The sequence below is a fragment of the Phaseolus vulgaris genome, chromosome 8, assembly GCF_000499845.2.
Source record: "Phaseolus vulgaris cultivar G19833 chromosome 8, P. vulgaris v2.0, whole genome shotgun sequence".
Lineage (NCBI taxonomy): Eukaryota > Viridiplantae > Streptophyta > Magnoliopsida > Fabales > Fabaceae > Phaseolus > Phaseolus vulgaris.
In genome coordinates, this window is record NC_023752.2 from 33,920,780 (window position 1) to 33,943,735 (window position 22,956).

Genomic DNA, 22,956 nt, shown 5'->3' on the forward strand with positions numbered 1-22,956 from the left:
GGCAGAGCCAGTTGCACACATCACCGCACAGAAAGTCGAACACTTCGTCTGGAAGAATATTGTCTGCCGCTTCGGAATACCCAAGAGACTGGTTTCCGACAATGGCACCCAGTTCACCAGTCATCAGTTGAGGAAGATGTGTGAAGAGCTAAAGATACAACAGGTTTTCGCTTCAGTGGAGCACCCACAAACAAATGGGCAGGTGGAGTCAGCAAATCGAGTGCTGCTCAGGGGACTGAAGCGAAGACTAGACAAGGCCAAAGGAGGCTGGGCAGAGGAGGTCCCCAGAATTGTGTGGTCTTATCACACCACCCCACAGTCCAGCACCCATGAGACGCCCTTCAGCCTTGTCTATGGGACAGACGCCATGATTCCTGTAGAGATACAGGAGAGCTCCCCCAGATTCTTGAACTTCGTTGCTGAAGAGTCCAATGAAGAGCGTAAGGTGAACCTGGATCTGCTAGACGAAGTGCGAGAAGAGGCCAGAGTCAGTGCTGAAGCTGTGAAGAGGAGAGTAGAGCGGAGGCACAACTCTAAAGTGAGGCCCAGGCGCTTCCAGGAAGGTGACCTGGTGATGAGAAAGGCGCATCAGAATGACATGCAGAACAAGTTATCCCCAAAGTGGACAGGCCCGTACAGAGTGGGGGAGACATTAGAGAACGGAGCCTATCGCCTAGAGACTTTGGAAGGAGGAGCAATCCCCAGAACGTGGAACGCCACCCACTTAAAATTTTATTTCAGTTAAAGTTGTACAGTAATGGCGTTCTCGCGCTAAAAGACACATGCTTTGTATGTGGTGGAAACAGTTGAACAGACAACGGGGCACTCTTTTCCCTAAAGAGGGTTTTTAACGAGGCCACCCAATTAAAGAAAAATTTCCAGCATATCAAGTGTGCTCAAGTATTAAAGTTAAAATCCTCCTTGCCCCAGGTGCAAGTGCAGGTGATTGGTTAGGCCCTACTTGCCCTAGGCGCAAGTACTGGCACCGATCTAAGTCTTCCTCACCCCAGGTGTGAGCGCAAGCAGTTAAAGGTTTGAAAAGCCAGGGGTGCTAGTAAGACCAAGGGAGGGAAAGGAAAGGTTTTGACAAAACGTCCTTACCCACTTGGCATACACCAATATTGGCCCAGTAAGACTCTTAGTCAGAAACCTTTCTCACCCCAGGAGTGAGACAGGGAATGAGCGACTCAACCCGCCAAAGGGTGATGACCTTGGGGAAAGGAAAAGGGGTTAGCGAGAAACACTTTCTTTCCCCAAGAAGAGGCATCACTTTGAGCGATCGATGTCAAAGTCCTTTATGCACTTAGCGCTAGAGCGACAGAGAAGGCTAAGTAAAGACTAAAGAGCGATCACTGATGAGTTGTCGGTAATTGGCTAGTAGTGCAAAGCAGCGCACGAGGACTGTTAAACACCAAGCTGAGGGAATAGCCAGTCGTGATCAAGCAGATCGCGCTAAGCCTAAGCTGGTCAACGCTTAGTCGCGCGCAAAGAGTAAGAGAAGCAGATCGCGCTAAGCCTAAGCTGGTTAACACTTAGTCGCGCGCAAAGAGTAAGAGAAGCAGATCGCGCTAAGCCTAAGCTGGTTAACACTTAGTCGTGCGTAAAGTAAAAGACGAAGCTCAAGATCGCGCTAAGCCTAAGCTGGTTAACACTTAGTCGTGTGCGAAAGGAAAGGTAAAGCCCAAGATCGCGCTGAACCTAAACTAGTTAACAATTAGTCGCGCACATGAAGATAAGTGAAGTTCAAAGAAAATACAAAGAGAAATTGAGCAGTTAAAATCAAGGTATATCACCAGAGATGTTCATACAATTGTCAGTTACAATGAGTTGAATGGTGCAGAAACGTAAGGTTACAGAATGAAGCTTTGTACAGAAGAAGTCAAATTTACAAAAAGGAAGAGATTCAGGGAGTAGGAGGCCTAAGTTTTCCATCTACCACCGAGTGATGAATGCTGAATTGTGAAAGGTCCAGTTCTGGGAGGACGCAGCGGACTTGCTCGAGCGCCAGCTCGAATCCATCAATGAGGGAATCAGCGCCCACGTTCATCAAGTCCTCTTTCTCCGCCTCCAGACTTCGCCTCGAAGCCTCTGCAGCATCCCTCTGCGTGGTGAGGGCAGCAAGGGAGGAGGCAGCTTCAGACAGCTTGCCCACTGCCTCCTCAAGCTTCCTTTCAGCAGCAGCAGTTGCCTCTTTGGCAGACTTGAGCATCTCCACCCGCTGAGAATCCTGTTGGCGTAGGGAGGCGTTCTCAGCCTGTAACTCCTCCACCATCTGACTCTGTTCGCGCAAGGAAGAATTCTCAGCCTGTAGCTCTGCCACCTTGCAGTCCAGAGGACCAACAGTCTGCCCCATCAAGATCTCCATCTTGATGGTCTCCTGGACCTGCATCAAATACTCCCTCCTGGCCTTCTCCACCATGCCTCGCATCAGCTCAACAAACCCCTGAGCGGCTTCAAGGTCACTTTGCAGCGACTCCTTGTCGTGCTCAAGTTCCTTCACCCTTTTTTCTAGGGCCTTCTGCTTGCGATGCTGGGTGGAGAACTCCAGCGAGAGCACCACCTGCTTGGCAAGGTGTGCATCTATCTCCTCCCCGCTCCAGTCGACGAGCTCCCCGTTGCTGATGTGCTGTCGCACCATGGAGATAACTCTGCTGAAGTTCTCATGGTTGACTCCAGTGTTGCTTGGGCGCGAGCTAGACCCACCATGTTCAGCATTTGCGGTGGAGATTGTTAGTGAAGGCAGGGCACACTCGTTTTGAGCAGAAACACCCCCAGCAGGGTGAGCGGATGGACCAGGTGATTGGCCTGCTGGGGGGAAGTTGGCGGTTGAGAGATTGGGGGCGATTGTTGGCAAGGGGAAGGTGGGCATGCGGGCTCTGGGGCAGGTCGAGTAGAGGGAGGGGGAGGTGGTGAACCTTCCTCTACCTCTACCACCTCGATCTCTCCAGGCTGGAGAGACGAGACCCCCTCAACCACTGGTTTCTTCCTCTGGCGGTGAATGAGGGGGGAGCCAGAGCTTTCCTCTTCCACTGAGGCAGCAGCAGCAGCAGGTACAAGCGAAGAAGCCTTCACCAGTCGTTTCCTTTTCTTCCCTTGCTCGTGGCCTTCGGCTGGCGCGACCGAGAGTGGAGGGGCTTCAATTGGCTCAGTGGTGGAAGAGGAAGAGCCAGTCCCTTTGGCCGCTCGGCGTTTAGCAAGCTCTAACACCGCCAACCTCCTATCTTTCCCTGACATTGAATCTGCATAGGCAAGAAAGGGGAAAATTAGACAGCTAAGAGACGCAAGCAAGGTGAAGCGTATAAGAGCATGCATGAGGAGGTATAAGTGTCCTAAGGGGCGGCAGAGAAAGAACTACCTATATATTTCTTCAGGGAAACCACGTCAAACTCATCCTTGATGAGGCGAGCGGAGTCATACTTAGCCCCCAGGAGCAGCCCACACAGCTCGCGCTCGTAGGGGGCCATGGTCTCGAGGTCCTTGGGTTTTTTAAATTGAACCTGGGGAACCCAGTAGAGGGGGTACCCCTCGAGCAGATGAGGGCTTTGTGGGGTGGCGGATATCATGTAAAACCTGCCTTTCCAGTCTTTGAAGGACTGCTGGTACAGGCCCAGAAGCACCCGTCCAGCAACCCCGTTCAGGCTGACCCAAAACCTATCCCCTGGTTTCTTCGCCTCAAAGAAGTAAAGGAACACCTCCACTGAGGCGTTGTGCCCAAAGTGGTTGCACAGGATCTGAAACGCCCGGATAAAGGCCCAGGCGTTGGGGTGGAGTTGGCAGGGCGCGACGTTCAACTCCATCATCAGCTCTTTCTCGAAGAAGGTGAAGGGGAGTCGCAGCTTCAACCTTTTGAAGATCGCGGAGTAAACAAAAACGAAGGGCACCCCATTGGTGGCCCTGTCGTCAGCGCAAATGGGCATCCCTCGGGGAGGGATGCGGACTCGGATGTGGAAGTCGTTTTCCCTGTCTATGGAACACGAGGGTTCGTCCGGGTTGTGGCTCAGGAGTGAGTTAAGATGGTCCTGGGGTAGCAAGATGGACGTTTCAGATAGCAACGCCAGAGGGGCCCAGTCATAGACCTTGGCGTTGTCATGAAATGAGGTGACAACGGGCGGTGGCGAAGCTGGTGCACTCGCGGAGGGCTGTGCACCAGAAGAGGAGGCAATGACACGAGCGGTCTGCTTCAAGCGAGCCATCGAGAGATAGCTGCAATGGAAGAAAACGAAGGGTCAGAAATAGAAAGGGAGAGAGTGATGGATGGTTCGGTGAAAAACAGAGAGAGGAAATGAGAAAGAAATGCCCAGGTAAAGGAGAAAGAAGGGGAGGCAGAAGTCGAGGCGGAAGCACGAGAAAAACCCTAGCGCGGGTTGAGAAGAAGAAAAACAGGGAAGATGGATGCATGATAACTAGAATGATAAATGCAATCGGTAAAGATGACCAAAAAGGGGCCAGGGAAAAGAAAAACCATACCTTTGAATGATTGTAAGAGATTAGGATCACAGAGAATTTGAAGAAAGATGGGTGCGCAGAAGAGAAGTTCGCAGAGAGTCTGGGAGTCAAATGAAGAAGATGAAGGAACAGTGGAAGGGCGCGCCAATTTGAATGAAAGAAGCGCTAGCGACGCACAACGCTGGCCGTCGATGGCGCCACGTGTCGCGAGATGAAGAGAGGGAGTCCAAACGTTAAAGAAGCAGCACGTGAGGTGGCACGTGAGGCGGCCCCACTTGCCACGTGGACTGAAGGCACGACCACTTAGTCTCTTCGCCGAGAACGAGTTCTCGACTCAAGACTGGGGGGCTTGTGATCCGATCGGTCATCGGTAGTCGATGACGTCAGCATCAGAGAACCACGTGGACCACTCGCAGGGTGACACGTGGACCAGGTGGCAGAGAGGTAGGGGGACGATCGCCAAGAGAGGTGATCAGTGGTCAGTAACCAAGTTACCACCGACAGATCAGGCGGCAGAGAGGTCGGGGGATAGATCACCCAGAATGGTGATCGGTGGTCAGTAGCCAAGTGACCACCAGCAGACCAGTTCCCAGACTCGCGCCTGGAGGCAGAGCGCGAGTAGCGAATAAACACTGATCAGCCATCGGGTGTATTGTCATCGGGGCCTCGTGTTACACGCAGTTAAACTGGGACTAAGGTTCCCAGCGAGAGCGTTACGCATGGACCTCGCATGAGCACACCTCAAGGAATCATGCACGAGAGTGGCCTGAGGGAACTAGTAAGCCAGTCGGTGATTGGTGATTCCCTCAACCCATTACGTGCGTGTCATCCTGAAGGGTAAGTTGCCTACGCAGAGAGTAACGTTTGGTGAGTGTGCCTAGACCAGCCACACCCGACGTTCTCCTACGAGTATGCGATTTACCCAGATAAGAGAAGCATCCCAAGTTACTCCGCAAGGGCGTAACTTAGGCAGACAAAGAGAGGCGCTAGAGCCCTTCCAGTAAGTGACACGTGTGTGGTTAGATGTGAGTTGCAGGCCTCCACGTGTCATCATCTGAGAGGGGTGCGGTCCAGACAAAAGAGCACTCCGTACCACTAAAGGTACAGACAGGCGCAGCCAAGCGCAGACATGCGCAGACTCTCACGCTCCCCATTGCTGATTCTGAAGGTACGCTTTCTCTGAAAAGCATAACAGGGTTCTGACACATGCGAGAAAAGCATAACAGAATTCTGTTATGCCCAGAAGCAGGAAAAGAGAGATAAAAGAGGGAATCAGAGTGAGAGTGTGGGGAGAGAAAAAAGATAGACGAAAAACAGAGTGCAAGTTTTTTCTCACACACACATTACTAGTTCCCAGTTTCTGGTGGTTCTGTTGGACTAACTTGATCGTCGGAGTGCAAACGGCCGCTAGAGGCGCCGTCTGTGTATTTTGCAGGTCACACTTTGAAGACATCTGAGAGAAAGTTCAGAGGGTGATTCTTCAGGAGACACAGTCGCGAAGACAGGGCTGAGAGTGTTATGAAGCGATTCACCCACTTTCGAGTTGCCGGCAGGATCATGCTCTATCAAGGAGACATGCCCTCTTTTATAAACTTGGAGCCCAAATTCTTGGATTTGAAAACATACCTGAACTTTATAAAGAATATCATGATTTTGCACTCACTTTTGTTGAGTGCCAACATAGAGGACAAGGAGGTTTTTATGTTTTTGAGGGGTATTTATTTAAAGAAGGAAAACTTTGCATACCCCAAGGAACACATAGAAAACTCCTTGTAAAAGAAGCACATGAAGGAGGACTCATGAGCCATTTTGGATTTGATAAAACTCTTGAGCTTTTAAAAAGAAAATTCTTTTGGCCACACATGAGGAAAGATGTCCGAAGACATTGTCATAGATGCATTTCATGTTTAAAAGTTAAATCTTAAACAATGCCTCACGGACTCTACACTCCTTTACCTTTTGCAAGTGCTCCTTGGGAAGATATAAGAATGGATTTCATATTAGGACTTCCTTGGACACATAGAGGTTTTGATTCCATCTTTGTGTTAGTGGATAGGTTTAGCAAGATGGCTCATTTCATACCCTGCAATAAAGTGGATGATGCTTGCAACATCTCTAAGCTCTTCTTTAGAGAAGTGGTAAGACTACATGGTTTACCTCAGACCATAGTTTCGGATAGAGATCCTAAATTTGTAAGCCATTTCTGGAGAACTCTTTGGGAAAGGCTTGGAACTAAGTTGAATTTCTCAACTTCTTCTCATCCTCAAACAGATGAACAAACTGAAGTTGTAAATAAATCTATTTCCACTATGCTTAGGTCAATCATGAAAGGAAACCACAAATCTTGGGATGAGTACCTTCCTCATATTGAGTTTGCATATAATAGAGTAGTTCATAAAACTACTAATATTTCTCCATTTGAGGTTGTGTATGGGTTCAATCCTCTTACTCCTTTAGATTTGTTACCTCTACCTAATCCACAAGATTTTGTGCATAAGGAAGGAGTAACAAAGGCAGAATTTGTAAAGAAAATTCATGAGAGGATTAAAAACAAAATACAACACCAAACAAAGAAATACAGGAAACATAGCAATAAGGGGAAGAGAGAGGTGATTTTTGAGGAGGGAGATTAGGTTTGGCTTCACCTTAGAAAAGACAGATTCCCTAATCAGAGAAAGTCTAAACTTAGTTCCCTGGGTGATGGTCCCTTCCAAGTTCTCAAAAGAATCAATAATAATGCATATCAAATTGACCTTGCTGAAGAATATGGAGTACAAATTACCTTCAATGTTATGGATCTAACACCTTTTGCAGGTAGTGAAGATGAAGAGGCTGAAGCGTGTGATTTGAGGACAAATCCTCTTCAAGAAGGAGGGGATGATGGAAGAGGCCCAACAACTAGGTCCATGGCAAAGAGGATTCAAGAAGATTGGGACTCTACTACTGACGGCGACAAAATGTTTCTTTATATGTTCAAAGAGGATCACAAAAAGTAAAGCCCAAGCCATGAGAGCTAGTTTCTTTATTTGTAATTTCAGTAGAATATTGTTCTTTTAACATAATGGGGGGTGAGCTTGTAGCTTGAGTAAAGCCTTTTAGGGTAAGAAGTTAACCTAGCTTCTAGAAGTTTGCTCCTAGGGTGCGGCATTGACTTTAGTCAAAACCCTAGCAGCCGCTCTTTTGTGTATTCCCCTTCATACCCTTTCTCCTTGTTCTCCAAGGCACTTGCACCTATATAATGGGGTGCTTGACTCATGTTTTGTAAGATAAGTTTATGAGTAAAATGTTGCCAAATATTGCAAGCTTTTACTCCCTTGTCTAGTCTCGCTAAATTAGACATTTTGATCTTCACCTCCACCTTTCTCCAAGTGATATGCCCAACCAATTACTTTCCATACCTTTCATGCACCTACAAGGAACTCATAGCTCTATATGAGCCCTCCTTGATCCATCACATCCATTGCTTCTGCCACCCTTTCCAAATCTCCAAGAAAAAGAACCCATCACTTGGTCATCTCCTTGTTGGCTTGGTTTGTATCAACCCCCCGGTTTGAGAGAATTCGACCTTGAATTTAGAACTCCTACAAATAACATAGTTAGTTTGTTCACATATAAGATAGTGCATGGTGTGGGAGGTGAAACAAACTTATGTTCTTTGAGCTTCGGGAATTCAAAAGGGCAAGCTCTTTTTACAAACCATGTTGGAAATTAATATTTGGGATGAAAGCGCTTGGTGATAAAAATCCTCCAAAAAAGTGAGAATCCTTAGCAGTTGTTTGATGTTCATCCAACAACAACTTCGTCATGCCAGGTCTCATGTCCCCCACCGTCATGTGCAGCGCCCGCGAGATCCCTGATATGGTCGCGGTGGTCCAGATTCGCGCCGGCTTCCGCAAGCAGTGTCAAGCACAATTCGGAGCCTAGTCTCGCTACAAAGAGGAGCGCAGTGCGGATGTCGGCGTCCACAACATCAACATCATGGTCGACGAGATTCCTGAGATACAGTGAGCACAAGAGTCGGTGGAGCTCCTGAGGTAGATGCTAAATATTTCTCTCTATACTGGTTCAATTTGAGAATATATACCTTTTATATTATTTGTGTTATGTAGGAACTCTAGCTTCATTTCAATCCTTAATTTGAATGATATCTTGATTGTTTTGGCAGAGCCTGATCCTGGTGATATGGTGCCTATAATTCAAAAGGCAATATCTATGCTGTCAAAGATAGATTCGCAAGCCACGCATAATCGAATGAGTTGTTGTTTACATGGTCTTTTTAATGCATTTAGTGGCTAAATTGGATCCTCTTTTAATGTTATTTATGTAGATGAAAGAACTCTACAACTGGCATGATGTTGCCAAAAGGACTGAAATTGTATATGATCGTGCTTTGAAGTGCTCCAATCAAATTCTTCTTGAAAGATTCTCACGGTACTCTTTAAACATCATTGGTTCAATTTGCTTGCAATGGTAACTTAGTTGATAGTTGTAATAGGAACTCCATTGTTCATTCGGTTTTAGTAATGTGACCTTGTTAACCACTTCAGCATAGCTTTGTTTAATTTTCTTGTTGATACTTGGTATAGAAATGTATTTTTGGATCTTCATTCAACAACTACAATGGAAATTCTTTTATAGGAGTAGTAGTTCAAATAGAAGGAGGAATATCAATCTGATTATAATAATTCTAAGATTTCCATTTTAAAGCATACTTGCTGTAATGACCTAAGGACTTACTTCTACCTATGCTAACAGTCTCTATTCTTTTAGATATCTCTTTTGTGTAGCATGGGCAGTAAAGTTGTTTTGCTTGGTCATGATTTTTGGTTTCTTGTTATGGCAGCTATTGGAACTATGGCGGGTAGGTTTGTTGTCTTGCATGTGTTTGACATTTTGATCTTATTTTCACTATGGTAACCATATTGCTTGTATATCTCCCATTATTAGCTTGTAGATGATAGAGGAGGTGCCACATTTTATTCATCCCCACAGCTGTGATGAAGATATGTTGGAAGAAAACCCAGTGAAATGAGTAGCGTGATACATTATTTTTCCTGAATCAGAGTTTTAGTTTTGATATTAATAGGATATGCAAAATATATAAGTAATGCACATGGCGTTAACACTAATCCGAGTTCCCAGATCCTTAAATGGAGATAATCATCAATCCTTTGCATGAGTGGTCTTGACGATACATGTGTTGCTTAAATGGATTCTATTTAGAGAACTGTGCGGTATGTTCTAATTAGTGTTAATACTATTGTCAGCATTACCTTGTTGAGGTTGCAGTCAAACATGTTAAATTGATCTGTGAAATCAAGGTTCGAATTTTTTCTGTACAAGAGCCTCTCAGACCATAATAACTATGAACATTCAGAAGTAATTGTAGAGGACACTGATATGCAAATAAGAACCGACTCTTTGTATGAAATGATATTTTTTTGTTCTCCCTTTCATGGAATGAAAAATAAATATTATTTAGTAAAGAAGTGGCTTACATAAAAACACAATACAGATATGTGATTACTTTCACATGAAGGGATATTTATAGAATTGGACTAATTCCCACTCGCAATCCAAGGATCTTAGTGAGATCAGTGTAGCAGCACCCTTTTTAACATGCTTTACATGTTTTATTGCAGGTTAAAAAAATGTATCTGGAACTATAAAATTTATTATGACTTCATTTCATTTTAGAACTTTATTATTTAGTAATATGATACTTACTCTTGCAGAAAGAAAATCAGAACACTGAACTAACCTTGAAAAGATACATTTGCAGGCTTCCTTGTAACCTTGAAAAGATACGTAGCTGAAAATGTTTAATTTATAGTAGAATATCTGAAGATGGCTGCAACAAATACCCCTCCATGTGCTGCTATCTCTTCATTTATAACAGGTACCACACACTTCTTTAAAGCATTTGCTTAGAAATACTCCACAATGATAATGCTATCTTTCATCCTCTATATTAGAAGTACTTTTTATTATTATATATATATTTGATATAATAAACAATTAAAATCTTTGAAAGAATTTGCAGCTACGTATGTTTTTTATTATGTTTTTATCTTTCAAAAAAATCTTTAAAATCTTTGATATATTTTTTATTTATTTTAGATAATGCATATTTTTATTTAGTTAATGAGGTATTAATATATTTAAATATTTATTGGTTTTTTTTATTTTATAATTATAAACATTTAAAATTATTAATTTAAAATTATTTATTTCAGGTATCATATATTGGAAGTGGTGCAAGTAATAGTATCAGGTGCTGGAAGCAAAATTGATTAGGGATGAACAATGTGTGTTTTAATTTTAAATTATGTCTCAACTTTTGAACAATGTACCGCCCAGGTAGTCGGAATTGATGACGTGGCCGCAAGCAATAGTATAGGCGTGTCGAACGGGACACCTGGCTGGTAGAAGGGAAGGACGTCGGGAGGCTCGTGTGATCGCCAGTCGTTAAGTTGGCGTGCCCCGATCTCTAGCATACCTAAATCGGCGGTCACCAAGTTTGTGTTGTAGTCGCCGGGTGCGAACCCAGGCGACAAGGCGATCTCTGATCGCCGAGAGGATGACATCGCCGAAGAATCAGGAAAGCTTGTTCCAGGCTTTCAAAGCAAAGGATGAAGTCGTCAGATGGTCATTCCCTAGTTGGCCAGAGGTTGAGGTCGGGGAACAGCTTACCCGAGCATGCACAGTGAAGTAAGTAAAGTAGAATATAATGGCGGCCAGCGAGACCATAGGGAAGGTGTGTATGAAGACACCCGTACTCGCCACACAAGAAGAGATCGCGCTCCAAGGCAGCTACACGCTGAGTTGCTTCCTGCATAAGTAACTTAGTCGAACAGCCTAAAGAGTAAGAGGTGACGCTCAAGTCAAGAATGCTCCAAATGGTGACACGTGTACAGCTGGATGCGAGCCACGTGTCCAGATGTGTAACTGTCAGGAGAGAGAAAGCACACAGGTATATAAGGGATCCTAACGAACTTCTGAGGTACGCGCGTCTTAGAATACTTCTTTTGCGCTTGCGAGAACTTGAGTACGCTGAGAGAGAACATTGCACAGTTCCTGAAGTTCTTAGTTTTCTCTTAGTATTTTGGTGGTTCAGTCGCTGACTTGGACGTCGGAGCGCGATCGGCCGCAGTGGCGCCGTTCTGTCTTTTGCAGGTTCTTGAGGTGAATCAAGGCGAAGGACGGAAGCTAGCACGGCGCAAAGTCGATCCAGATTTGACGAGGCAAGGCTCTTGCGTTCTGGTCAACAGGAAGGATTATCAGGCGCCCACCGTGGGGCCGTGTAAAACCTGTCCCCATCCACAGCGTGAGTTCTTGAAGTTTCAGTAGTTTCTGTGTGGTTGTGTGCTGGTGCAACCATTTTTCGCCGTTCGTTCAAGCTGTTGATCGGTAAATTCGTGTTTTTCACTGTTCGTCTGAGTCTTGTTCGGTGAATTCGAAGTTTCTACCGTTGTTCGAGTTTTAATCGGCGGAGTGAGGTTTTCCACCGTTCGTTCAAGCTTTCGATCGGTTTTCTTGGAGTTTCTTGCCGTTCGCACGGTGTTCAATCGGTCGTTCGGTGTGTTTCTGTTTGATTGCGTTTCTGGTTAGGGAATCGGGGGCTTGTTGAAGAAGTGGAGGATCTGAGGTGAAGTTGCAAGTTTCTGTGAAGGTTTCGACGTCCGAATCTATCGGCGTGCTGTTGTAGTTGTGTTTGCGAAGGCCTTAGGGAGTTTGAGGACTTCTAGCCGGTTGTTCGTTGGATCGATCGTTGCTGAAGGAGATTTTGTTCGGCGAACTTTGGTTTGCTGAGTTTTCATGAGAAAGATGAGAAGCAACCGTTCAAGTCCAGTTGTGCCAGTTGCTGCTGAAGGCGCCATGACCATGGCGCAGATGATGGAGATCATGCGTGCACTGCAGGCGAATGTGGAGGCCTCGCGCGTAGAGCAGGCAAAGATGCATGAGGACCTAGTCGCCTCTCAGGCCAGGAATGAAGAGCTCAGCAAAGTGACTGAGGAGTTGCGCCAAGCTCTTCAGGAGCAGAGAGGCCGCCCGGTCGCTGAAGAGGTCGCGCCGTCGTCGCCACCTCGCGTTTTCCTTATGCCGTTTGCTCAGGCGATCACAGACATGCCTATCCCTGCGAGCGTGGTACCCGTGAAGGCTACTTTCACCGGCGTGGAGGATCCTGAGGCACATCTCACCACGTTCCACACGCAGATGATGCTGTCAGGAGGCTCGGATGCTGTGTATTGCAAAATGTTTGTGAGCACGCTCCAGGGAATAGCACTGGAATGGTTTGTGAGCTTGCCTACAGGTCACATAACCAATTTCCAGCAGTTTTCGAAGATTTTCGTCGAGCAGTACATTGTGAACAAGGCGCCACCTAGGGTGTCTTACGACCTGTTCGACCGGCAATACCAGGGAGAGTCCCTCAGGGACTATCTGAATCGTTTTGGAGCACAGATGGTCCGCTCGCCTGCGAAAGACGAGGAGATGCTGGTATACGCCTTCAAAAAGGGCGTGCTGCCGGGACCTTTCGGTGAGGCACTGATCAGGGCTCACCCCGCCACGTTTCCTGAGGTTAGGCGACTCGCGGTGGTCCACATCGCCGACGAAAGTGAGGTCGCCGAGAAGAGGGGAAGCGTGGCCCCTGCTAGGCCACGCGCCCAGACCAGGATTCATCCACAGAGGGTGCTGGAGACAGCGGCGGCCAAGAGGGATCAAACTCGCCATCCTTGTGACCCAAAGAAAAACAAGGGCAGGGGCCCAGGGCGCCCCAGGGAGTACAATCGCCCGCCAAAGCATAAGTTTGTCATGGGGTTGGCGGACCTGATCGCCATCCCCAATATAGCAGCCAGGCTCAAGGCACCTGAGAAGGTGGGCGACAAGGTATTAGGACCAATACCAGACGCCTGGTGCGAATTCCACCAGAGTTTTGGTCACACCGTCGATTCATGTTTAGCACTGGGATACCAGCTCGACGACCTGGTCAAGAGCGGTTTCCTGAATGATTACCTGCTGGACAGGAGGACGGGGGGCGCGTCGAGCTCCCAGCCAGCGGGTGGTGAGGCTCAGCAGCATGAGATGCCCACTCATGGAGAGATCCACACCATCCCAGGAGGTTTCTCGGGTGGTGGATGCACCGCATCACAGAGGAAGAAGTATGCAAGGTCTGTGATGACGGTGGACATGTTCGAGGACCACTCGCCAGATGTGGACATCACATTCACAAGAGAAGATCTCAGGGACGTTGTGCCTCATGACAACGATCCCATAGTTATCTCGCTTGTCACAGCGGGGAGGAAGGTCCACAGGGTACTGGTGGACCAAGGAAGCTCGGCAGATGTGATGTTCTGGCCGACTTTCACACAGCTGCAACTACCCCTTGACCAGCTGAGGCCCTATGGAGGGTGCTTATACGGTTTCACTGGTGATCAGGTGGAGGTTAGGGGGTACATCGAGTTAAGAACTAAATTCACAGATGAGGCGGGCTCGAGGACGGAGAAAATCAAGTACCTCGTCGTGAATGCTCCCTCGGCATATAACATTATGTTGGGAAGACCAACACTCAACAGAATAGGAGTTGTGCCCTCGACCAGGCACATGAAGGTGATCACCATCAAATCTGACCAAAAGGAAGCGAAGAAGTGCTATGAGAATAGCCTGAAAAATAAGAGGTCAGTAAGTTACATCACTACCACCCCGCCTCCCGGTGTGAAGCTCAGGTCGACGGTGGTGGAGGCGACCGCCGGTAGCGATGTCGTCATGGTAGATGCTGAAGCAAGGGAGGAGAACGCCGATCGGGAAGAAGAGGCGAGGAACCGCCCAGAGGAAGCGAGGGAGCTGGGAATCGCCAAGGCGGTGATCGTCAGGGAAACCCAACCCAAACCCGTCGAGGAGTGGCTCGAGAGGGAGATCGGGGGAAAGGTCTTCAAGCTGGGAAGATCTTTGGAGGCCGAACTCCAAGACCAGATCGCCAAGGTGATAGAGCGGCATCTGGATGCCTTCGCATGGTCTGCTTCAGACATGCCGGGAATCGACCCCGACTTCTTGTGCCATCGCCTAGCAATGGACAACCAGGTCAGACCAGTGCGGCAAAGAAGAAGGAAGTTTAACGAGGAGAGGAGGCAGGCGATCAGGGATGAAACACAGAAGCTCCTCGCCGCAAGCCATATCAGGGAGGTTCAGTACCCTGAGTGGTTGGCCAATGTCGTGCTGGTGAAGAAAAGCAATGGGAAGTGGCGCATGTGCGTCGACTTCACTGATCTGAACAAGGCTTGCCCAAAGGACTCGTATCCTTTGCCAAGCATAAATGCCCTGGTCGACAGTGTTGCGGGGTGTAAGTTGTTGAGTTTCCTGGACGCCTTCTCAGGGTACAACCAGATAAAGATGCACCCTATGGATGAAGAAAAGATCGCCTTCATGACCGAGAGATCGTGTTACTACTACAAAGTGATGCCCTTTGGGCTGAAGAACGCGGGGGCCACGTACCAAAGATTGATGGATAGGGTACTTGCACCAATGTTGGGAAGGAATGTGCAAGCGTATGTGGATGATATGGTCGTGACCTCGTCGGAAACGAGCAAGCACGTTGCGGACCTGGAGGAGTTGTTCACCACAATCGCCAAGTTCAAGTTGAAGCTGAACCCCGAGAAGTGCATTTTTGGCGTGGAGGCAGGGAAGTTCTTGGGATTCCTCTTACCTGAAAGAGGAATAGAGGCAAATCCTGATAAGTGTGCTGCCATCTTGGCGATGAGGAGCCCGGCTACCGTGAAGGAGGTGCAGCAGCTTACAGGTCGGATGGCCGCCCTGTCTCGTTTCGTGTCGGCTAGCGGAGAGAAAGGCCATCCGTACTTCCAGTGTTTAAGGCGAAACAATAAGTTTGCTTGGACGAAGGAGTGTGAAGAGGCCTTCGTCAAGCTTAAAGAGTACCTGGCGAGCCCGCCGGTTTTGTGCAAACCGTTGGTGGGAACCCCTCTCAGGTTGTATTTTGCTGTGACTGAGAGGGCGGTGAGTACGGTGCTCGCCCAAGACCAAGACCGGGCTCAGAAGCCTATTTATTTCGTCAACAAGGTGTTGCAAGGCCCGGAGGTGAGGTATCAGGCCTTGGAGAAAGCTGCACTGGCTGTGGTATTTTCGGCGAGGAGGTTGCGCCACTATTTTCACAGTTTTACAATACTGGTGATGACCGATTTGCCCATCCAGAAAGTCCTGAAGAAGCCTGATGTAGCTGGGAGGATGGTGAAATGGGCGGTGGAGCTGTCGGAGTTCGACATCAAGTATGAGCCCCGAGGACCGATCAAGGGGCAAGTTTTCGCTGATTTCGTGGTCGAGCTCTCGTCGGAGGCCGCACGAGTTGAAGGGGATGGTTTCCGTTGGGTGCTCTCGGTGGACGGATCGTCGAACCAGCAGGGTAGCGGTGCTGGAGTCATCCTAGAAGGGCCCAACAGTGTGCTGATTGAACAGTCCCTGAGGTTTGCCTTCAAAGCCAGCAACAATCAAGCAGAATATGAGGCGCTAATCGCCAGAATCTTGCTGGCCAAGGAGATGGGAGCTAGGGTGTTGATGGCTAAGAGTGACTCGTTGTTGGTCACGGGTCAAGTAACAGGCGAGTTCCAGGCCAAGGATCCACAAATGGCGGCTTACTTAGCGTACATGCAGGAATTGAAGGTTTCCTTTGTCTCCTTTGAAGTGGTGCATGTGCCCAGAAAGCAGAATGCCCGAGCAGACTTGCTAGCTAAGCTCGCCAGTTCGGGCAAGGGGGGTAGGCAGAGGACGGTGATCCAAGAAACTCTGAAGACGCCTAGAGCATTTGTGGCAGACCACATGATCCTTAAAATAAGACAGTCGACGGAGAAAGCGGCGAGGAGTCACAGGTCTTTGACTCGGGAAACCTTGAGATCGCTGAGAATAAGAGCATGTCGGGGGGAGAGGGTGAACATGACGCAGGTCTGCGCTACGCGTGAGCCAGACACATGGATAACACAATACCAGCGATGCCTGGCAGATGGCCTTCTCCCGCTGGATCCGACGGAGGCTAGGAAGATAAAGAAGAACTCCAGCAAGTTCACAATAATTGATGGCGAGTTGTATAGGTTTGGGTTCACACACCCACTCCTGGAATGTGTGCACGGAGAGAAATGTACAAGAATTATGGCCGAGCTCCATGAAGGGATATGTGGAAGTCACGTCAGGGGTCGAGCTCTGGCCGCAAGAACCCTCTGTGCAGGTTACTACTGGCCAACAATGAGGGAGGACTGCAAGAGGTATGCACAGTGTTGCAAGCAATGTCAGCAGCACGCCGATTGGCACAAAGCGCCTCCAGAAGAGTTAAAGTCGATTTACAGCCCTTGGTCGTTTCATACATGGGGAATCGACATCCTGGGACCTTTCCCATTGGCGATCAGGCAGATGAAGTACTTGGTGGTGGCAATTGAATATTTCACCAAGTGGATCGAAGCAGAACCAGTAGCCCAGATCACCGCACACAAGATCGAGAGCTTTGTGTGGAAGAACATCGTGTGCCGGTTTGGTGTGCCTAAGCGCCTGGTGTCAAACAACGGGACTCAGCTTGTAAGTCACCTGTTGAAGAAGTTGTGCGAAGAGGTGGGAATTCAACAAGTATATGCATCCGTCGAGCACCCTCAGACGAATGGCCAAGTAGAGTCCGCTAATCGGGTGTTGCTAAGAGGCTTGAAGAGAAGGCTGGAGAAAGCCAAAGGATCCTGGGCTGAGGAGGTACCCCGCATAGTTTGGGCGTACCACACCGCCGAGCAGTCAGGAACCCATGAGACCCCGTTTAGCCTGGTCTATGGATGCGACGCAATGATTCCAGTGGAAATCCAGGAGAGCTCGCTGAGATTCCAGAACTTTGTAGCGGAAGACTCGAATGAGGAAAGAAGGTTGAATCTGGATTTGCTGGATGAGGTCAGGGAGGAGGCGAGAGTAAAAGCCGAGGCAGTGAAAAGGAGGATTGAACGAAGGTATAACTCGAAGGTGATGTCGAGGCAGTTTAAAGAAGGCGACCTGGTGATGAGGAAGGCCCACCAGTACGAGATGGAAAACAAGTTGTCGCCTAAGTGGACGGGACCGTTCAGAATAACCGAGGCGCTCGGGAACGGCGCCTACCGCTTAGAAACGTTGGAAGGAGGGGCGATTCCTCGCACTTGGAACGCCACACACCTCAAGTTATATTACAGTTGAAGCTTTGTAAGTAAAACAAACACGAAGAGATTTGCAAGCTTTCTGTTAAAACAGTTTGAAGGGGGCACTCTTTTTTCCCTAAGGAGGGTTTTTAATGAGGCCACCCAATAAAGAAGAGTTTTCAAAGTTTAAAGTTTCTAAGATTGCATGCTTGTTGTTTCGAAAGTTTTAGAAAAAGACCTTGTCACTCGTACGTGATTTAAGGCAAGTTTGAAGTTATGCTGCATGCTTTCTAAAAGTTTTAAAGTCCCCATCGCTTTTCGGCGATTGGCGGCATCAGTTAAAGTTAAAAGTCCTCATCGTCTTTCGGCGATCGGAGGCACCAGCAACGTTTAAAAGACCTCAACGCCCTCGCGCGTCCTGAGGCAAGAAAGAGATTAAAGTCCTCCTCGACTTTGTGCGAGTGCAGGCGAGAACAAGTTAAAAGTCCTCAGTGCATCCAGGGAAGAGGAGATGTAAACCCTGGGCAAAGTAAAGGCACCAGATAAAGACCTTCTCGCCGTCGAGCGAGTTCAGGCAAGATAAAGACCTTCTCGCCGTCGAGCGAGTTCAGGCAAGATAAAATCCTTCTCGTCTCGAACGAGTTCAGGTATGGTGTGAAGGGTGGAAGAAGTTTAAAGGATGGCTAAGGTAGGTTCAAAGAGAACACCTAGCTATCCGGCTTATTGTTCTGAAACTCAGGGAGGTAGAGAGGGATCTGAAAGGCGCCTCTACCCCCAGATGAGGGAACAATAGCCAAGTTATGAAGGCAAAAGGATGCTTACATCGCCACGACCCTATGGCGATCAGAAGAAGTCCAGGCGATGGCAAGAGTAAGGGCCCATTTCGATGGAGCAGATCAGGTGAACTATGTCTTAAACTATCAGTTGGGTTGAAACTCGCTGTTTAGTAAGTAGTTTCACGCTGAAGTTCGTTGCCTTAAGTTCACAAGTTATTAAAATGCCATCGTTTGAGAGTTGATAGTTTGCTCGAGTTTGAAGCAGTAAGTAAACGATTGAGCCCGCAGAATCGCTAAGTTAATTTGTTTAAGCGGTTTCTACAAGGAAAAGCGAAGTGAACAGAGAGACCATGTGCAGAAGCGGGAGAAGTTATAATAAAGGTGGTATCAGTTCGAATACATAAGAAGAAAAGAAAAGTTATTACAGGTAAAGTTTGTGCAAAAAGGAACAAGCATTAATTCCCAGGGAATAAGTGATGGAGGGAAACGACTAATCTTCAGAAGGCACGATCTTCCCATCCACCACTTCATTACATATCGACACCATGGAGAGGTCGAGCTCGGGGTACTGGCAGGCGACTTGCTCTAGGGCGGCGTCGAATCCGGCGACAAGGACTTGGGCGGAGCTTAGTTCGAGCTCTTCGTTTTGTTGTTTGAGCCCCTCGGTTTGCTGCTTCAGCTCGTCAGCTCGTTTCTTCAGTTCTTCAGTTTCCCCACGAGCCTGAGCAAGGTCGTCAGCAACCTTCTTGCCTTCGTCCCGCGCCTGGGCCAGCACTGCAGCAATTTTCTCGTTTTCCTCTCGAGCCTTGGCGAGCTCGTCCACGGCGTCGTCCCTCTCCTTCTCGACCTTTCCAAGGAGAACCTCCCGATCAGCCGACCTCTTTTCAAGGTTATCTACCTTGGCTGCATCCGCTTTCATCAATGCCTCCAAGTTGGCCACCTTAAGCCTATAAGGAACCAGCTCGATTTTCTCTTGAGCTAGGAGGTGCAGTTTCTGGCGCAGATCTGAGGCCTCCTTGCACACAACCCTCAACTCGGCACTCATGGCGTCCTCCACCCTTGAGTGATCGATTTCTGCCATCATCAGGTTGCAAGACAGCTTTTCCGCCTCGATCCTTATCAGGCGATTCTCCTCCTGGAGAGTGGAGATCTCGTCCTGAAGCTTTTTGTTGGAGCTCTTCACAACCTTTGTTATGATTTTGGGAAGGTCCTTTGCCATCATCTTTAGCTTAGCTGTGAAAGGCCCCCAGACTTCTTTGACCAGGGGGGGAAGGCTTGCAGCTGCTGTTGGTGGAGGTGCTGAAGGAGCCTGGTGCTGACTCTCACCACCACCCTCTTGAATTGGTTGAGCAAGGGGGGCTTCCTGGCGTGGTGGTGAAGTGGGGGACTCGGTTATGATTATCGATGAGTTGTGAGCGCCTTCATCCCCACCTGGTGCGGCTTCAGCAATTGAGGCGGTTGAAGGAGGACCCTCTCCAGCAGATACGAACGGCGTGGAGGCACTAGGAGGGTTCTCCATGAAGTTGGGCTCGTTGCCTTCAACCGCAGGAAGCGCGACTGCCAAGGGTGTTGCTTGGACCGACGGTGTTGGAGCTGGGGGAGAGGGCGGTGTTGGAGCTGGGGGAGAGGGCGGTGTTGGAGCTGGGGGAGAGGGCGGTGTTGGAGCTGGGAGAGCGGGTGGTGAAGAAGGTGCCACCCTTTTCCTTTTGGTGACAAGGCCGTCCTCAGTCGCCTCATCATCCTCATCCTCATCTTCTTGAACCACTTGAGGGGTTTTCCTTTTTGGTTTCCTTAAGATGAGCTTTTTTCGTTGAGGGGCAGGCAGTGTCTCTAGAGGAGCTGGACCTTGAGGAGGCGATCTCCACCACCGAGTTGGGCACAGTCTGGGAACCCGTCGCCAACTTATGAGTTCGGGCGAGCGCCCTCAGTTCAGTTAATTTGCCTTTGCCCAACATGAGGTCTGCACAGGGTAAAAATATACAAGTAAGCACAAAGGTAAAGGCAAAACATACGAGTACGTGTGCAAATAATGCAAACAAATGGCGCATGAATTAAAAACCAAGTCCAGTGCGCAACAAGCAGGACGCCCGATGGTAGATAACAGAGATTCGCAATCAGTTCCAACACAAAACGAAAACCTAAGTGTCGAGGTAAGTGCTAACCTATGTGAGCTTCGAGTTGGTCCTCGAGGAACTCGGAGGAGATTATTGCGGAGGTAGGAAAGGTGATGTTGGCGGCTGCTACTTTCTTCCAGAAAAGGCATAGATCTTTGTCTAGCTCGCCCATGTTGTCGGGACTTCTGGACCTCCTAAAGCTCTCTTTGGCGTCTTTGTTCCCCTTGTGTACCCAGTACAAGGGGAAGCCGTCGAGCAGGGAAGGATCTTGGTCGTTGGCGCACACCTTCACGAATTTCCCTTTCCAATCTTTGTAAGATTGCTGGAAGATGGAGAGGATTGACCTCCCAGCGATCCCGTTCAGGCTAATCCAGAGGCGGTCTCCTGGATTCTTAGCTTCAAAGAGGAAGAGGAAAACGTCAACCGAAGCTGGCAGTCCCAGGTGTGCGCACATGATCTGAAACGCCCTTACGAACGCCCAGCTGTTGGGGTGAAGCTGGGCGGGGGCGATGTTGAGCTCAGTTAGTAATTCCCTCTTGAAGCGAGTGAAGGGAAGTCGGAGCTTCACCTTCTTGAAGAACGTCGCGTAGAGAAAGCAGAACAACTCGCCGTTGTTTGCTTTATCGTCAGCGCAGATTGGTTCATTCGGGTGGCAGGGCAGCACGACCATTTTGCTGTCATGCTCCTTGTGGAATGAAAGATCAGATTGGTCCCCTTTTCTTAGTCGGTGCACGTCCAACGTTGTGTTTATGGAAGAGGCTTCTTTCAACAGAGCTGAGGTGGCCCACGGATAAAGCTTCTTGTAGTCTTGTGTGGCAATGGAGGCTCCTCCGGCGACTGGCGGAGTTGCCTGAGCGTGATTGGGGTGAGAGGTTGCAGGCCTCTCAGCCTGGGAAGAAGGAGCACCAGATGCTCGTGGTAAGTTATGCGCTTGGGGTGGAGGGTTTCGTGATGAAGGAGGAGGATTCGCGGTGGTTTTCGTACGAGCCATCGCAGGAACTGCAAAGGAAAAAGGAAAAAGGATGAACGAAGGTTACAGAGAACGACTCGATTGTGGACGAAGAATGGAGAACGAACGAACGGGAGTTCGTTGTGATGAATGTAATGGAAGACGAAGCCCTAAGTTACGAGAAGGAAGAAGAAGAGGAAACAACCCACAGCGTATGCACCAGACAGATAATGGATGATGCGAATCGGTTAAAATGCAGCAAATATCAACAGAGGAAGTAAAAGAGGTACCTTTCGATGATCGGATGAGCGTTGAAGGAAGTTGGAGATTGAGAGAGTTGAGGAGCGTCGTGGGTTTGCAGAAGAAAACTCAGAGCGTTTTGAGAATGCAGAGAGATGATGAAACAGTAGAAATGAAGGGGTTTAAGGGTTTTTCAAACGTTTTTGGAAGCGCAAACGACAGCTGAAGATGACCGTTGATGAAGCCACGTGTCGAGCGATTGGAAAAAAGAGTTTGGTGGAGCGTCAGAAAAGCAGAGGGTACGAACGTTTGGAATTCCGTCCCAGCGCCACGTAGATCGGTAGTGACGTGACCTCTTAGTCTTTTCGCTGGACAAGTCTTCGCTTAAGACTGGGGGGCTTGTGTACCGCCCAGGTAGTCGGAATTGATGACGTGGCCGCAAGCAATAGTATAGGCGTGTTGAACGGGACACCTGGCTGGTAGAAGGGAAGGACGTCGGGAGGCTCGTGTGATCGCCAGTCGTTAAGTTGGCGTGCCCCGATCTCTAGCATACCTAAACCGGCGGTCACCAAGTTTGTGTTGTAGTCGCCGGGTGCGAACCCAGGCGACAAGGCGATCGGAGATCGCCGAGAGGATGACATCGCCGAAGAATCAGGAAAGCTTGTTCCAGGCTTTCAAAGCAAAGGATGAAGTCGTCAGATGGTCATTCCCTAGTTGGCCAGAGGTTGAGGTCGGGGAACAGCTTACCCGAGCATGCACAGTGAAGTAAGTAACGTAGAATATAATGGCGGCCGGCGAGACCACAGGGAAGGTGTGTATGAAGACACCCATACTCGCCACGCAAGAAGAGATCGCGCTCCAAGGCAGCTACACGCTGAGTTGCTTCCTGCATAAGTAACTTAGTCGAACAGCCTGAAGAGTAAGAGGTGACACTCAAGTCAAGAATGCTCCAAATGGTGACACGTGTACAGCTGGATGAGAGCCACGTGTCCAGATGTGTAACTGTCAGGAGAGAGAAAGCGCACAGGTATATAAGGGATCCTAACGAACTTCTGAGGTACGCGCGTCTTAGAATACTTCTTTTGCGCTTGCGAGAACTTGAGTACGCTGAGAGAGAACATTGCACGGTTCCTGAAGTTCTTAGTTTTCTCTTAGTATTTTGGTGGTTCAGTCGCTGACTTGGGCGTCGGAGCGCGATCGGCCGCAGCAGCGCCGTTCTGTCTTTTGCAGGTTCTTAAGGTGAATCAAGGAGAAGAACGGAAGCTAGCACGGCGCAAAGTCGATCC

General features: G+C 48.6%; 1 protein-coding gene and 1 long non-coding RNA gene across 2 annotated transcripts; one reads left to right on the forward strand and one right to left on the reverse strand.

Moving 5' to 3' along the window:
• Window positions 1-8,163: 8,163 nt before the first annotated feature.
• On the forward strand, window positions 8,164-8,867 carry LOC137826310 (uncharacterized). The gene is made up of 2 exons (XR_011083474.1): window positions 8,164-8,480; window positions 8,612-8,867. It is a non-coding gene; the product is annotated as an uncharacterized lncRNA (long non-coding RNA).
• Window positions 8,868-18,857: 9,990 nt separating this feature from the next.
• LOC137824988 (uncharacterized) lies at window positions 18,858-19,886 on the reverse strand. Its single transcript, XM_068630660.1, has one exon. It carries the CDS (start codon window positions 19,884-19,886, stop codon window positions 18,858-18,860), a length of 1,029 nt encoding a protein of 342 aa, XP_068486761.1.
• Between the last annotated feature and the right edge of the window lie 3,070 nt (window positions 19,887-22,956).